This window comes from Haliotis cracherodii, unplaced genomic scaffold (assembly GCF_022045235.1).
Source record: "Haliotis cracherodii isolate W230 unplaced genomic scaffold, xgHalCrac1.p SCAF_18, whole genome shotgun sequence".
NCBI lineage: Eukaryota > Metazoa > Mollusca > Gastropoda > Lepetellida > Haliotidae > Haliotis > Haliotis cracherodii.
Genome location: NW_027266273.1, coordinates 3,291,208 through 3,307,687, shown reverse-complemented (window position 1 = coordinate 3,307,687; position 16,480 = coordinate 3,291,208). Strand labels below are relative to the sequence as shown.

Here is a 16,480-nt window from a genome sequence, read left to right as displayed (position 1 = left end):
TCAAACAAAAAGAACATGCCCCAGCTGTTCTGAGCTGGATAACTTAATATGAGTCGATTCTTTCGGCGTCTTCTTGCAGATACCAATATAGAGAACATTTGTGTAACAAAATGGCTTCAATGAAACTGCAACAGTTATTCTGAAGGGAACTGTGAAGAAACTGTATTTTGATTGCATATATCAGCTGTATACTGACGTGTTGTTCGAGTGTTGATTCCTTCAATGCTGCACCAAGAAACGTTAACTGTGCAGTGTGAGTGAGTTTGGTTTAACGGTGCTTATAACGGTATCGTGAGCCTGACGTTGGAGTGTTAGACCGCTTTAGACAAACCAACGAGCACGGGTAGTGTGTTGTTTAAACCATAAACAAAATCAAGGCGAATCTGGATGACAGTTTTCTGACACGTTTAAGGATCGCAACTCGGCTCAGCGAATTGCCTCGCCAATTGTGCAGTATTAGATACAGATCAAACAATAAGTATTGTATTCATACATATGTGAACACACTACTCCCAAGTCATTTTGAATGGGACCGCCTCCGTGGTCTAATGGTAGAGCGTCCGCACGGGGTTCGATCCCCAACCGCGTCATACCAAAAGACGTTAAAAGATGGTACTTGTTGTTACCCTGTCTGGCGCTCGGCATTAAGGGGCTAAAACAAGGACTGGTCGGCTCGGTGTCAGTATACTGTGTCTGAATGGGGTATTCATGTGTATGGTATCTCAGTGAGCTAGCATTATAAATCGGCATCAGTCCAGACTAGTACAAGCAGCCACACGCACACATACACGTGCATGCACGTCGCTATATATTTGCAATAATCTTGGACGCGACGTTAAACCCCATTTCACCTCACCTCACCACCTCATTTTGAATGGAAAATTAAAAGTGGTTTCATGGTCATATACAATAAAAACACTATACGTTTAATAGACCAGATTACAACGACATTTTTAAAGTGTGTAAATACACACGACAAATCCTCCTTCATAATCGTAAGAAAGGTCTGCTTAACAGAACCCATTGTATAATTTCAACTATGTCATATGCAAGTCACACTTTTTGATGTAATTACTCACTTTTTCTTGAGTTCTTTATCAGTTTAGTACTTAAACTATGAATTATTACAAAAACATCATTGAAATGAACTCCTGCTGTGGACAACACCACACAAACACTGTTTCTGAACTTTTACCTTGTCTCGTTGTGACTGCGTTTCTGCTTAATTAACTACTAACTCGTAAAGAGTTGGAAGTAAACTAGAAAAGATTCAGTCTGGCTAGAAGACCTTCATTCCGGCTTTAGCCTTCATTAACCTCGGAACCATGTGGCCACATGTCTGATAAGTCTAATATGCCCTCGAGAGTAAATCACGCGTGATTTGACGTTATTTCCCGAGTTTCTGCGTTAAGGTGATTAGGTGCTAGACTAGAGCCTCGTTTGGGTGTTCGTTGTATTTCCGGTTTTTATCCTCAAGGATGTACATACTCATCTATATTTTTTTAATAAATATTCTTCAGTTATCAATTCTGAATTCACTGTAGGTTTTATCAAGTTTTTTTTCCGATCTTGTGCTGTATACAGACACTCAATCAGGTAAAAAGAATAGTCCTGTGTTTGTTTTCTGCTCACCCCTTAAGTAATTGCAAACAATTATCTGATTGTTTTACTTTACGGCCATATGTCTAAATGGAGTTACATTACCATTCATTGCGTTTCAGGCACAAACTCTCGTTCAAGACGAGACTTCAAGTTCTTACGAGACAAAGAAACTGTTACCTTCTGATGTAAACACAACGACTTAAGTCCTTATATTCATAACATTTCTATTTGAAGCCATTCAGTAAACACAGATAAAGGCACGTACCTGGAAGTACAATGTTTACTTAACTGATTATATCCGCTAAAACCTGTCTTTTTATTCCACGACTATTTCCCTGTAAACGATCAATGCTGAGGCACACTTGCAAGTCCACTCCAAGCAGTAAGTTGGTACAATGTCTTTGGGAAACGGCAAGGCTTAGCATTTGGTGTCCACTTCAATGTGAGTCTATCAATTAGTTGTGGTAACGAGGTCATTACTCGATCCGATCCCTCTCACGTTGTCTCTTTACCAACTATAAGCTCTGTCAAGTAATCAACTTATAGGAAAATACTGTTCCTCCAATCTCATGACCACAAAATCTGATCTCTCAATACTCCCCCTAGAGATTGGTGATTTGGATCAGAACATGGTACTGTGGTTTGGGCAACTGGGCAATCTATCCCATGTACTGCAACCTCATCAGATTTTCGGTAAATCTGACCCAAGGTCAACTCCCATTGGCCATGCTTGCGTGCCTCATAGATAGGCTAGAAATTAATGAGCTGGAATCTCTTGAGGGAGCATGTTGATTCGCTTATGAAGTGACGCGAGGCGTTGAAACATCGCAAATGGCCTCTACTTTGATCAACAATATTCGTTGTAAACGAGTTCAAAAGTTTCCAAAATACAGAGTTAATTATTCGGAAAAAAGTCAATATGTAGAACTACTCATTCGGTATCTTTAATTTCAGCCAAATAGTAATAGCATTTACACTCAGCATACGTTAAGTGTATATGACTCGCAGGATAATTGTGCGTGTCTTGTTATTGCAGAAGCGTGTAGTTTGAACAGAACAGACACAACGATCTTACTTTTCACTGATTCTCGAAATGGTCATTCTTCATTTCGTAAACGACCGCCTCCGTGGTTTAGGGGCAGAGCATCAGTTTGGAGAACGGAAGGTTCGATCCCCGGTCGCGTCATACCAACAGACTACGCGACATACACACGTACACAGACACACGCGCAGGCACGTCGACATACATGTGCAACAATCTTTGACGCGACAATAAACCCCATTTCATCTCACCTCACCTCAATTCGTGATCCTTCACAGGAGATATAGAGGACATATTGGTTGGCGACCTCCACACGGCAATCTATAATTCATCTAACTCCGAAATACACAATCAGATGACTTACACTAAAGGATACAGAGCTCGACTGTCTGGAGCCTATTTTCAAACTTAGTCTAAACTAGTGTCATTTGTGAATATGAGACAGTCTATTTGTATAACATGATTTTGCATTAAGTGATAAACTTGTTTTACACTGCAACATATGGGTTAATAGATTCAGTTTGGTGTTCGAACAACATGAATAAATTTGCAGGCCCTGGAGTGGGTACGAGCAGAATGCTCCCCTAAACATTCCGAGCACTATTCAGCAGTCAGTTTTAATGGTAAGACTAAAACCTGTCCAGTGACAGTAGCAACAAGTAAAAGCAATACATTTCCCGATGATGTGACAGTCCAACAATAATAGATATCCAGTGTTATAGAATTCAAGAATAAAGTTGAAACGAATACGGCATATTATATTGAAAGGGTCGGCATTCCATTGCTGTTGTATGCTTGACATCTACGCAGCAAATATATTCGCGAAACCATTCAACATGCCTTCCTGGTTGTGCCTTCATAAATAATTACTAACTGTCCATCAAGAAAGACCCTCGTATGACGTCTATAATAAGGTTGCATTACAATGCCTGTCACCTAACGTCATTCTTCCATGTTAAATCCGTTCCGTTTCTAACCTGCCAGATCTCATTGAAAGTTAAGTAACCCATCGTTCATACTGTACAGATAATGAATACCGTAGCCACACAGAAGACCAGCGCAGACCTTCCCGTCCAAATTAATGGTTTCTGGTATAGCTACTTTAAATTGTGGAGCCGAAGAAACCCGTTTCATTAAGTGCAGAGCAAATTACAAGCTGCAAGTTTTTAACTGCTGTTACGTAGAAGCTAGTTAGTGCAAATACAATTTCCCAGAAATGAATAGCGTTTTATGCACGTATATATCTCGTAATTGGATATGGAAACGCGGATAGAAGGCTTCGAGATATGATTTATTTACCGATCACCCCCTCTGCTTCGGAGGAGTTTAAAAGAACTACTGTGGAATCTCCAGGGATTTAACTTCCCTAGTTAAATCACTTCTAGCTACTTGATTAAATCCTATTGGACTATTTGACAATGCAGGTAAAGCTATCAAATTGCAAGTCTCGGTAATCCCTGTAAATATATCCATTCACAATATTCTGCAAGTGTCATCATACATGTAGCATCATTAAACAATCTATTTTAATGTCTGCATCAGAGAGCCATTGCTCTCAGATTCACAGAAAAGGGTTTCTAATAAGTGCCGATATAACTACTCAGAAGGTTATGAGTCGTTAGCTGCACAAGTACACATTTCATTGCACATATCTTGAAAGGCGTTGCTGGTACTAGAATCTTGAAACTCATAAGATTGCTTTCATTGCGTCTCGTATATCAAAGTCATATAAAATACTCAATGCCGACATACATTGACTCGCCCTAATTTATAAGTTCGGATAACCTTGAAGGGTAAGACTGTTAGTGATAGCCAGATTACCCCGAGGAAGTTTCTGTGATTGTTTAATAAACATGTGTCTTGTAGTTGCATTGATTCATAGCTACAATTGCCTTCTGACCCTTATGGCGTGCATCGTACGTGTTAAAGTGTGGGAAATGTTTTTTATAAATAAATTAATAATATATTTTTTTTTATAATTATGAGTGAGTGAGTATGGTTTTACGCCGTTTTTAGCAATATTCCAGCTACATCACGGCGGGGGACACCAGAAATAGGCTTCACACAATGTACCCATGTCGGGAATCGAACCCGGGTTTTCGGCGTGAAGAGCGAACGCTTTAACCACCAGGCTACCCGACCGCCCCTATAATTATGAGAAACCATGTTTTGACAATGTGACATAATCATTGAAATACAGAAACAGAAATCGATTACTAATGACATATTTTGTTACCGCTTCTTGGCAATGGTTTCCTGGTTACCTTTCAGTTGCTTCATCTGCGCATGCTTCTGTGCATCTTATGATATTACTACGTATTTGCGACTACCTGCAGGAATATATAGCGTTCTTGTACCAACTACCCAGGAGGTATCGTGGTATCTTGGACAGTTGTCAAAATTATATCAATGTGATACGAAGTTATTTTCTAAACATACATGATATATGAAAGTATAGAAAATATCGTGCTTTACCTTTTTCTAGGTGTATACATAAAATCCAAGCGCATGTTTCACCTTAAAAATATGTTGTGATATTCAGTCGGTAACGAATTCCGATACAAAGAAAAATTATATGAGTAATATGATAAAATATGATATATGAGATATAAGGAATATGATATGATATGATATGATATGATATGATATGATATGAAAGATTAAGTCAACACTAAATAAGTCACATTCACACAACAAGACAGCGGGATTCTGAACACATATCGACACCTCTTGCTTTTAGCAACGGGCTATCAACTACCGTTGATGAATTAATTCAAATTCGAGGTGTGTTGCTGAGTTAATGGTGTTTTTTCGATCAAGGCAGACATAATCTCACTGTCGTTTCCAAACTGATCTCAATGCCTAAGGGAAATGGTACCATCCCTCGTTTGTTAGGAACAACAATCCGCGCTGCTTAATCCAAATTCTCCACATGCCATTTGCGTCCTGAACCATGAACGCATCATGCGATATGTACAATACTCTCTCAACAAGATCGAGTTCCAGTGTGTTCTGAAACAGGAGCATAAAGGCATCTATCTTATGGCAGGAAATTACTTTCTCGCACCATACGATGCAGAAGCGGAAGTAGAACTATGCGCGCGATGCTGCTTTGAGGCTATTTAGCTGACAGGCTAGTTATCTCGAGTCTGTGCGAACGTAGCATGTTGGTAATAAATGCATCAGAGTGAGTTATGCTGATGACCGGGTGAATGGTTGTCGTGTTTGATGAAGTGAGATATAACCCGCTTGTATATCTTCCTGAAACGATTTGTGGTCAATACATCGTACATTACGCGGTGAGTGTGTAAGTTTACGCCGATTTTAGCATTATCCCAGACATATCACGGCGGGGGCACCAAGTGAGTGAGTGAATGAGTATGATGTTAAGCCGCTTCAATATTCCCACAATATTAAGGCGGGGGACACTAAAATGGGCTTCACACATTGTACCCGACTGGGGTATCAAACCCGGACGACTCGGCGACCTCCACCGCCCTGCGCAGCTGTGACAATATATACAAACATTTGTTTTTAAAACCAACAGCTACATGGAGTATTTTTAATCCGCTCTATAAATCACACGACAAAGGTTATGCAAATGTGGTGTTGTGTGATTTCTGAGTTAAACAGAGAATCTCACCCAAATGTTCAAATATCAAGATGAAAAAGGTCAAAATATCCGACGATAAATGTATGTATCAAAAGACAGATTCGCACTACAGTTCTCTGGTCTTCTTAAATGCGTGTTTTTGCCTTGTAACTTATTATTGCCCTTAAGTAAAATAACCCATCGGTCTTGTTTCATCAGCACCGAGTGTCGCATAATCGCCAAACTACGGGTTCCTGAACCTAATCTATCTGCAACACAATAGGATTAATACGACTTCGTCACGAAACACTTTGGTTATTTCGGTGAACTAATGTGATTTAATCATCCTGAAGAGAAGTCAGTATTGATTTCATTCTGATTATTTGTACCGAGCTCTTTGACAATCAGAGATCTGTATAACGTTATGAAATTCCACGCAGACGTCATTTTATAACATTAGTACCTATAGAAAATACCAGTGACTTTAGTCCATGTTGATCTAAGAAACATTTGATCCCGCTGCAGCTAAATGTTACTTCAGCACCAATTTACCAGTGTTTCATACATTAGTCGGGGGCACGGGTTAGAGTAGTTACGTTCCTTTGACACGCCAGAAACCTATGAATGTAGGTTCGAATCCCGCTTTGCCACGATTATGTTTCTTGTTTTTTTCTTTTCCCTCTTTATTCACCTCAGGAGGTTATGTTTCTTGGTTTGTCAGCACCATACCCAAACCCTCCTCGGTTTCCACCAGTGAAGATTCGGGGAAGAATAGGTCTTCAGCAACCCATGCGTGCCGTAAAAAGGCGACTATGCTTGTCGTAAGAGGCGACTAACGGGATCGGGTGGTCAGGATCGTTGACATGCTTGAAGCATGTCATCGATCCCAATTGCGTGGATCGATGCTCATGATATCAATCACTGGATTATATGGTGCAGACTCGATTATTTAATGACTGCCGTCTACAGATGGAATATTGCTGAGTGCGGTGTAAGGCAACACACCAACCAACTCCGTGGTTTAACACAAGAGATCAACGTCTGCATCTCCGGGCTTTCCTCCCACATTAAGCTGACACGCCGGTATATAACTGGGATACTGTTAAAAGCGGCGTTAAACCCAACTCACTCACTCATACACTAGTCTTTCACAACGGCTTCAGGTGTTTGATTCTCTCGCAATGCGCGGTAGAATAATGTTTCTTAGTTTGAAATTTAGGATGAAGAGAATATTTAGTTCATCCTGTCAACTGGAAATATATAAGTCTTATTGGGGCATGGGATGAACAATTTGTCTTTCCAGTTTAACCAAATATTCATCTTTTATTCAGCTTCAGTCATGAAAAATAACAAACCGTTGAACCTTCAGCAATTGCCCGACCAAACAGCATCCTGGCAACAAGTCTCATTTGCGTTGTGACGTCATACTAGTATTTTAGTCGAATGACGTTATAGTGACGTTTTTAACAATTGAAATATATGAACATTTTTCATTCCACCAGTGATATAAGGTTACAGATAACTCCCAGTACAACATCACACTTACAAGTATGACGTATCCCATGTTTATTCAATTAAATCTTTTACCTTCATTCAAGCGACATTTTGCGTAGAAAGCAGTCATAAAAACATTGCAACTTTGAGGTGAATTGAGGTGAAATGAGGTTTAACGTCGCGTTCAAAATTGTTGCACTCATATAGCGACGTGCATGAACGTGTGCGTTTGGTTGCCTGTACTAGTCCGGACTAATGCCGATTGCATAATGCTAGCCCATTGAGATAGCATGCTGCAGTTTCCCCATTCAGACACAATATACTGACTCCGAGCCGTCCAGTCCTTGTTTTAGCACCTTAATGCCGAGTGCCAGACAGGGTAACAACAAGCTTCATCTCCCCACCTTCCGCTCTCCGGCGGATGCTCTACCACTAGGCCACGGAGGCGGTCGAAACTTTGAAATATATTTCATTTGTACGAGAGACTAAACTGACATAACAAACTGTCAAATCATCACTTTAGTATGAGCTGATTTCAACCGTTCCAGTATTATAACGAACGCCATAGATACATTACAACTGTTTTTACTTGTTCAGCGTCTTTCTTAATTGATAGTAAAATATGGTACTTGTTGTTACCCTGTCTGGCGTTCGGTATTAAGGGGCTAAAACAAGGACTTGTCGGCTCGGAGACAGTATACTGTGTCTGAGTGGGATATTCATGTTAAACTGCGGCATGCTATCTCAGTGAGCTAGCACAATAAATCGGCATCAGTCCGGACTAGTACAAGCAGCCACACAAACACACACACGTACATGCACGTCGATATATAAGTGTAATAATCTCGGACGCGGCGTTAAACCCCATTTCACCTCACCTCACCACTTAATTGATAGCACATAGCTTTTAAGTGTGATACTCTGGTAACGCACCCATCTTAACCCTGTATTGAACAAAGTAATGTATACATGTGTACACACACACATGTTCTACACTATTAGTCCATTTCATTAGATACAGTGTTTTGTTAATGCAATAATTCTCCAGCAAAACACATGTGCGCATGCCGTTTCTCAGAAACTAACACCCTGCTCAGGTTATCGGGTATTGATGTATTTAGATATACAGGTTATATGCCTGCTTTACAGATGCAAGTCCGGGAACACTGTTAACATTCTGCACAGCTCTCAGCTTCTCCTCGCACTCCTGCTTATACGTTATCCTTACATAGCACTGGCCTACCGTGGACCACAATATTACAAGAGCGAGTAGAGATTGATAAACCAGAAATACGTAACACAATATAGTCTCTTGGGACGTAGCTCCAACAGTCACGATCTGGCGCGCCATGGGAGGATATTGTTTCCCGCTAATTTTGATAGATTTCTTCTCAACCGCAGCAGCCAGATAACGGATGCCGCAGATGTTGAAGGTGGATTGTTACTCTGTCACAACGACGAGTTTCAACAATAACCTGATAATTCTGTCTAATGGGAAATTGGCCGCCCGTGGAAAGCTTGTACCGGTGTGTCTGTTTTGTATTGCCTTGGACCTAGATTTAATCTCCCATTGGTATAGTGATATTTTTGGGATCACTGGTAATACATCGTAATAGCTCCACGTCCGATTTTTGTTACTGAGCAATTTCATGTAGTATACAAACGCGATTAGGTGTCATTTTGAATTAGTGACACGACGCATGAACCTCAGTCTATTGTCAATGTGTGTTTGTTTTTTAAATGGACTGTCATGGTTATTGATATTGATACAGTAATGGGAGAAAACAGAAATCTGGATAATTCTAGGGTTCGATAATCAAGCTGCAGTGAAGGGCGCAATGCAGAAAATCGCTAACGGTAAATCAATGTAAAATATGCTCTTGTAAGGCGAAAAGAGGGTGGCATTTAATCGATTGACATGCCAGTGTTTGCTGACCTGTACAGATCTTTGTCCCGAACATATTTAAATGAGTTTTGGATTCGTGATGGTTCATTTGTCAATGTAATTGTCACGGATAACGTATTTGTTCTGCGAACTCAGCCAAAACAATGTGGTGACCGATTATATGTGCACGAACAAACCTTTAAATCCCTTGATCAAGGATCATACCATTGGCCTTGTTCCGCACACCTCCCTGGGTATCATATGTCCGGTATCATATCTCCAGAACCGTATCGTATAATCTGAGTATTCATTATCCTGACATTTCAGTACATTAAGACGTCACATTACTTTGAGTATCATCTGATAAGAGGCAACGTTTCTGCTGTAAGAGCAGACAATTCATGATGTGTGCACGTGTTCGTCGGCTTTGTGGAACAGGAAGGTTGAACTTGCTGCTTTGTCGTTCAGATCATCCAAATTGATACACAGTAACGGGAACCCTCATCAACTTCGTGCAGTCATCTGCTTCGGTCATCATCTTTTGCTATTCACAATGCGGGCTGTTACCTGTCTAAAACCCGCCCCAATTGGGAATAATCTACTTTCTTTAACAGATAATGCCATTATCGTATTGGTGGTAGCGGTAATAGACCGGATTCTTCCACCAGGTGGAGTGGTCAGATAAACGGCTGGCTTTTGACAGGTGTTCAATTAACGGTTATTACCTATTGGGAGGAGGTGATCGGATTTCCGCAATCCGTTGAGCGTCAACTCACGGGGGGGGGGGGGGATGCCTCCCGGAAAAGATGCATAACTAAACTATGTCACTAGGCCCCGTGAGGAGAATGCTCTTGTAAGAATTAGATCAACGACGTCATATTTGTCAAAGTTGACTTAGTACTACTGTGTAACACAGACTAATAAACCCATTCTTGAAGATTTGGGATAACACTGTCAAGATACTGATAGCACCAGGTGTTTGAAAAGTTATTCCTGAGTCGAAGTGGTAAAGAATGATCAGCAATATACCAGTTATTTGCAGCCTCTACAGCCTGGGTTGGTGAAAATAGTACTTTCTGGTGAAAACAACTGATCCTCGTCAACGCGAACAAGACCACTAACTCGACATATCGTTCAAGGCGATGTAACGTTATGTTCCCGCAGAAACTTAGACTAACATTTAGTCTCTTAATTCTTATTTTACACAATATCCCTCTTGACTCTAAAAATAAAATAAAAATTCCCTATGCTGATGTGGAACAGAGCTAGCTTGAGCGGGCTAGACTTACTTTTGTATGCGTTTCTAGATATATTTTTTTCATAAAATAAATATATTCCTCGGTCATGGTGCAGGACTAGCAGAAACTCTTTCGGCACTATCGTTAATATCAGGACTCTGCTTGTCTCGAACATCTAAATGATTCCTTGGACCTCGTGTAAAAGAGGTTTCATGGTGTGTGCTTCCCTGAATCAGAGGCATGCTATTGAGATTTGAAACCTGACTAACAAATCAGATTCTATAATTTCCAACTTCGTGGTTGAATAATTATTTGAGCAGTTGTATCCTATTACCATTCTCTGGTCGAAACATTTTATCAGCAAATTGTATGATTGTGATGTAGACATATCCGTCCACGTACACCTTGGAACCTTGTGGTATCGCTAACACTTATTGAAAAACGGTGTTTTCACAGTGACTGTATGTACTCATCATACAAATATCAACGTCTTTTGAATATCTCTTACCTTTCTGACACAGTCACCACGTGGCACCGAAAGCTAATTACTAACTCGTAAACGGTAAGATTGTATCTCCCCAAACCATTTTCTCATCATGATCTTTAACTGATTGCTGCTTTCACAAAACAATTTAACCATGTTTACTGGTCTTGCACTGACAACACCCTTCGCCGAAACATTTTCAGTGAAAGATATATAAACTAAATAAATTCACTGTTGACGTAACTGCTGTTTTTACCAAAATTTTATCACATAAACACATTAATAGCCACAAGACAGGTGCTACCATCGCATACGCAGATGTGCACCAGAGGCCCTAGATGCCGTTTTAACTAGTTTCTAGGGAAACAGAATCCAGTAATCACAACAACCACTGGGCTTGAGATCGTGAAGATGGCATATGTTCAGCGTTAGGTAGACGGGTCTTCGTAAGCTGAATAAGTTACCAGCGTTGTGTATTTACCTAACCTTTTGACGTGGACATTACATCCCATTGTATGATGGCTCCGGTGTGCTATTGTGTTGGGCGTGAACATGTAGGGGTGCCTGGTTGTAGAGAGGGTCGCGTGTTGGGGATCAGGACAGATAGACATTTGTAACTGGGGTTAAACTGTTTTCTGACTGGACTTAATGCATCGCTTGGCAAAGGTCTCTGATGTGTTCCTTGAGGAAGATGCTCAATCATGCTGAGACTTGAAGAATAGATTCAGCTGGCCTTGTGACAGGTCGTAATGTATGGTGTATTTTGGAGTGTGTGTATGAAGGGTCGAGGCTGAGGTGGTGGTGTGTGTGTGTGTGTGTGTGTGTTGAGGGGTGTGGGGTGTGTGTGTGTGTGGGGGGGGGGGGGGGGGGGGGGGTTGGCGAGGAGAAGATCGTATTAGGCACGGGTTGCCCAGGGGTCTGAAGAAATGCAGAATTATGTCAGTTTCAGCAATGGGTCTGTCAGGAACTATACAGCATATGCCGGGAAGCATATTCCAAATTGTTGGCATAAGTGGGAAAACGAACCGGTGCCAGTATGTGATGTGTGCACGCACCCACCAGCTCTTACCAAACCAATCCATCGGAAGTTCCAAAAAGAGTGAAAAGAATTATTTTCCTCGCCTCAAATATGGATATTTTTATTATTTGTATGCAATATAATGATACCATATTTAATTTAAATGAAATTCAAAATTTAATATTTACTGCGAAAATGAATACATCGAAATTGATAGAATGATATTTAATCGCTTTGTAAGTTACCATGGCATGGGGTAGCTCGGTTGGTAGTATGGTCTCTCGTTATTTATTATTATCTGGTTCGATTATAGTGGGTTCACAAGGTGAATGATATATATGTATAGCTGCAATATTGCACAGGAGGTGCAGATCCCTATCCACATATTCCCTTTTCTCCAAAGGCTGAAATCGTTTAACTGAGTCATGAATTAATCATATAACAGTCAGGTCAATTGTATCAATCACTTTCGTCGTTTTCGAACATACGTCTTGTGAATTTTGAAGTGAGAGTGAGAGGGTGGGTGTTGAGTCATTTCCTATATGATCGCGTGATACATTTTCATTTTCTGTTTCTAATGCGACCCTAGATATTGGTCAGTAATTAAAGTGCTTTGCCGCCTCCACAGATTTCCTTGTGGATATGGATCTCATTCATCTCGGCATCTGTCCTTATCACTCTTTTCGCTTGCGTGGTTTTCACCTTATAAGGTGGCGTCGACCGTCGTTATCAGCGTGGCCTGGGCGATGTGGTCAACACGTTGAAGAGCGATTTTATCACATGTTGAGATTATCTGAAATATAAGCCAAGTGTTTGTGTTTATTTACTGGGACAACGGTTCCAGTGTTTCCCCGGTGTTGGGTGTGTCAGTGATATGGTCTAACTTCCTACGTAGTGTTGTTTACGAATGACGTCATGGAATGGGAAAAAATGTCTCACCCAAGAGACGTTGCGTTTCGGCACCAGCATGCACCGTATAGCGCTTACTAAGACCGACATGCAGCGCGCTGGGATATACAGTGTAAGTCTTCCTACCCCGAAAAAAACATCTGCCTGGAATGAACTCTTTGCTAAATCTGGATCCCCAATTCTGGTTGCTAGGCGACCGCCGTTAGGTATCTGGCGAAGCAGGCGGCTGTCCGATATCCGAAGTATAGTGGCATCGGGCTTATTGTTTCCCATATGCAAATGTACGAATGAGCCAGTACACACACTCCACACACCCCAAAGTCCGAGGGTGGAGGGGGGTGCGTAATGGGCCCGAGGGGTCGGGGGTAACGATGGTAGCAGCTAAGAAGTACTTAACCGTTTGGAAAAAAGTATCTTCAGTGGAGTTTTGTTCAACGTCATCTGTGTAGGTGCTGGAAGTATATGTGTTTGCCGCCATAATCGCATGTTCGCATACCCTGGGTCTTTCTCCATGGCTTGCAAGTCTCCATCCATAGGTAATATCTCCGCTTTTTTTCTACAACTTGTCATTTGACCTGTCTGAGCTCGCAACACTGTGTATAGATTGTAGATGTATTGCTTCGGAAGTTTTGTATTACATAATAACTGGCACAAGATGTACATTTATGGATACATCTATGACTACCTGTTCACGTCACAATCACGTCACATTTCACTTTCTCATGATATGACTGTTCATAATTTTAAATCACAAAATGATTTTTTAGTATACTCGTATATTGGTAACCCTAATTAGGTTTCGTATTCCAGTATACATTTTTACACGAGATCCCACCATATCGATATTATTAAACTTAGTAATCATTTTCCAATACTAATGTATGCGACAATGACACCTTTTTAGTCTTTGCGTTTTTATACATTTCCGTATTATAAACATCAAGGGCGTCAGGTTACCTCCATGCCATTCCAATAGTCTGAAATACACTCTTCATGCAATAACAAACGTTGGTGTTCGTTTCGTTCCCCAATGACGTCTTATATGTTAATTATCTTGCTTTTCATATGTAAATAGCACCATAGCAAGTGTACATTCAAGTGCTTAATAGGATATAGATTGATACGCTGACAATTTGACAAATGGCTTTGTTATTTATTACCTGCATTACGCATAGCGTTGTAGAGAAGTCAAGCACAAGCAAATAATCACGTCGATTCGTTCAAAAACAGGATGAATAATTGACCCTAATTACGAACAAGATTATTGAAGCAGAAATCTGATTGTCCTCTGCACATGACGTTATCGGCCTGAGTTTACGATTATGATCATTGCCCCGTCATTGATGTCAAATTAACAACTTGTTGCAATCCTTTCTGTGCTTGCTCTGTTGTATGACGGCATGTTTACATCTCCTTTACCTTGAGGCCGATCCGTGAGCTTTATTGACTGCAGTTAATCCGCCAGTTGACCCTACTCAGTGTCACTGTTGTATTATAACTGAGTGGATGCGTCACTGAGGGGACCGCCTCCGTGGTCTAGTAGTAGACCGTCCCCCCGGAGAGCGGAAGGTCCGGGGTTCGATCCCCGACCGCGTCATACCAAAAGACGTTAAAAGATGGTACTTGTTGTTATCCTGTCTGGCGCTCGGCATTAAGGGGTTAAAACAAGGACTGGTCGGCTCGGAGTCAGTATACTGTGTCTGAGTGGGGTATTCATGTTAAACTGCGGCATGCTATCTCACTGAGCTAGCAACTATAAATCGGCATCAGTCCGGACTAGTACAAGCAGCTACACAAACACGCACACGTACATGCACGTCGCTATATAAGTGCAATAATCTTGGACGCGACGTGAAACCCCATTTCACTTCACCTTCACCTCACGTCACTGAGGGTTGATTTGTTAGTGTTTGAAAGTGAGTGAGGGGTATAATTTGAACAGTTTTTAAAGCGTGCGGGCAGTTGATGCGAAATGAGTTAACGTCGCGCCTTCAAGACTATTGCATATATATTGACGTGCCGGGTGCGTGTGTGAGTGCGTTTGTGTGGCTTCTTCTTCTGTCCGGACTTATGCCGGTTTGACAGTGTCAGCCAGATGAGATACCATACTGCAGTTTATCTTTGATACCCCACTCAGTCCTTGTTTTATCTCCTTAATGACAAGAGACAGACAGGGTGACATTAAGTACCAGATGTAAACGTCCTTTTGTATGACGTGGCCAGGGGATCTAAACACCGACCTTCGCCTCTCGGGGCAGACACTATCCACTAAACTAAATCGGTGTTAGGTCGTGTCAGCTTACATTGGGCGGAAAGTCCATGGTGTCACAGGTCGTAGGCAAAGGACACTTCAGTGAAACCCATGGGTATAACAGTCAAGGGGTCGCCATCGAGACGAATCTTCGAAACCAGGGGTCTTGACATGGCAAAGGGACGCAACTCCTGTCAGCGAGTTGCTCCGCCTAAGACCATTGGGTCTCCGTGGCCCTGGTTAATCAAGAGAACCCATCGATACTCATTAAGACTGTGGTATTGTCGTTGTTAGGTCAGTTAAATGACGCGTGAATAATGCCATACTACTATTATAGTTGTATTATTAATGTCATTGCATTATCAATAACCAAGGGCTTTGAAATTGATATGATTGGAAAGGTGTCAATCGCCAGTGACCAGGCTCATCATTGGTATAATTGTGGAATACGTCTATTCCAACAAAAAAAAACGTGTAAGTAATTGATAACACTATTGTCCTGGCTTACCTTAATTACGATAATGTCAGGTTCACCGACATAATTCTTTTTTTTAATAACATGCCAGGTTTGTGTCAATATCAATATGCCATTCCAAATATCATCACGTTCGCATCAATAAATATGAGAATATTTCTGGGTGGGGATTACTTTTTCGCATTTTCATAATGTTTTTCACTTAAATCCATTTTGATGACGAGAATAAATGATTGATATGCCGTTTAATTTATAATTGGCATGTCTCTCCATCGTCTCGATACATCTTTTGTTCTCTCGACCAATATCCTATTTTTACGGCACAGTTTCGATCACAAAGTCATAGTACGACCGGCAGACAATACGGCACCAGTATACAAACAAAAGGCAATACAATAGAAATATAAGGTCACCTTAACACCCCAATTATATAAACTCTTAGTTTGTAATAATAAGTGCGTTTTTAATGCGCCAAATACCATTCAGCAAG

At 41.0% G+C, this 16,480-nt stretch overlaps 1 protein-coding gene across 14 annotated transcripts in view; it reads left to right on the top strand.

Moving 5' to 3' along the window:
* The window catches only part of LOC139465674 (innexin unc-9-like), a 101,198-nt gene that overhangs the window by 73,949 nt on the left and 10,769 nt on the right, over positions 1-16,480 (top strand). Inside the window, exon 1 of one of the 14 annotated variants that reach the window (XM_071247447.1) lies at positions 11,760-11,783. The exons of 11 other annotated variants lie outside the window; for them this stretch is intronic. Coding sequence is in view for 1 of the 3 variants with exons in the window: in XM_071247431.1 (XP_071103532.1) it covers positions 13,552-13,709 (158 nt within the window). In the remaining 2 variants the exon portion in view is untranslated. 2 more of the 14 variants (XM_071247431.1, XM_071247439.1) reach the window with 2 other exon arrangements.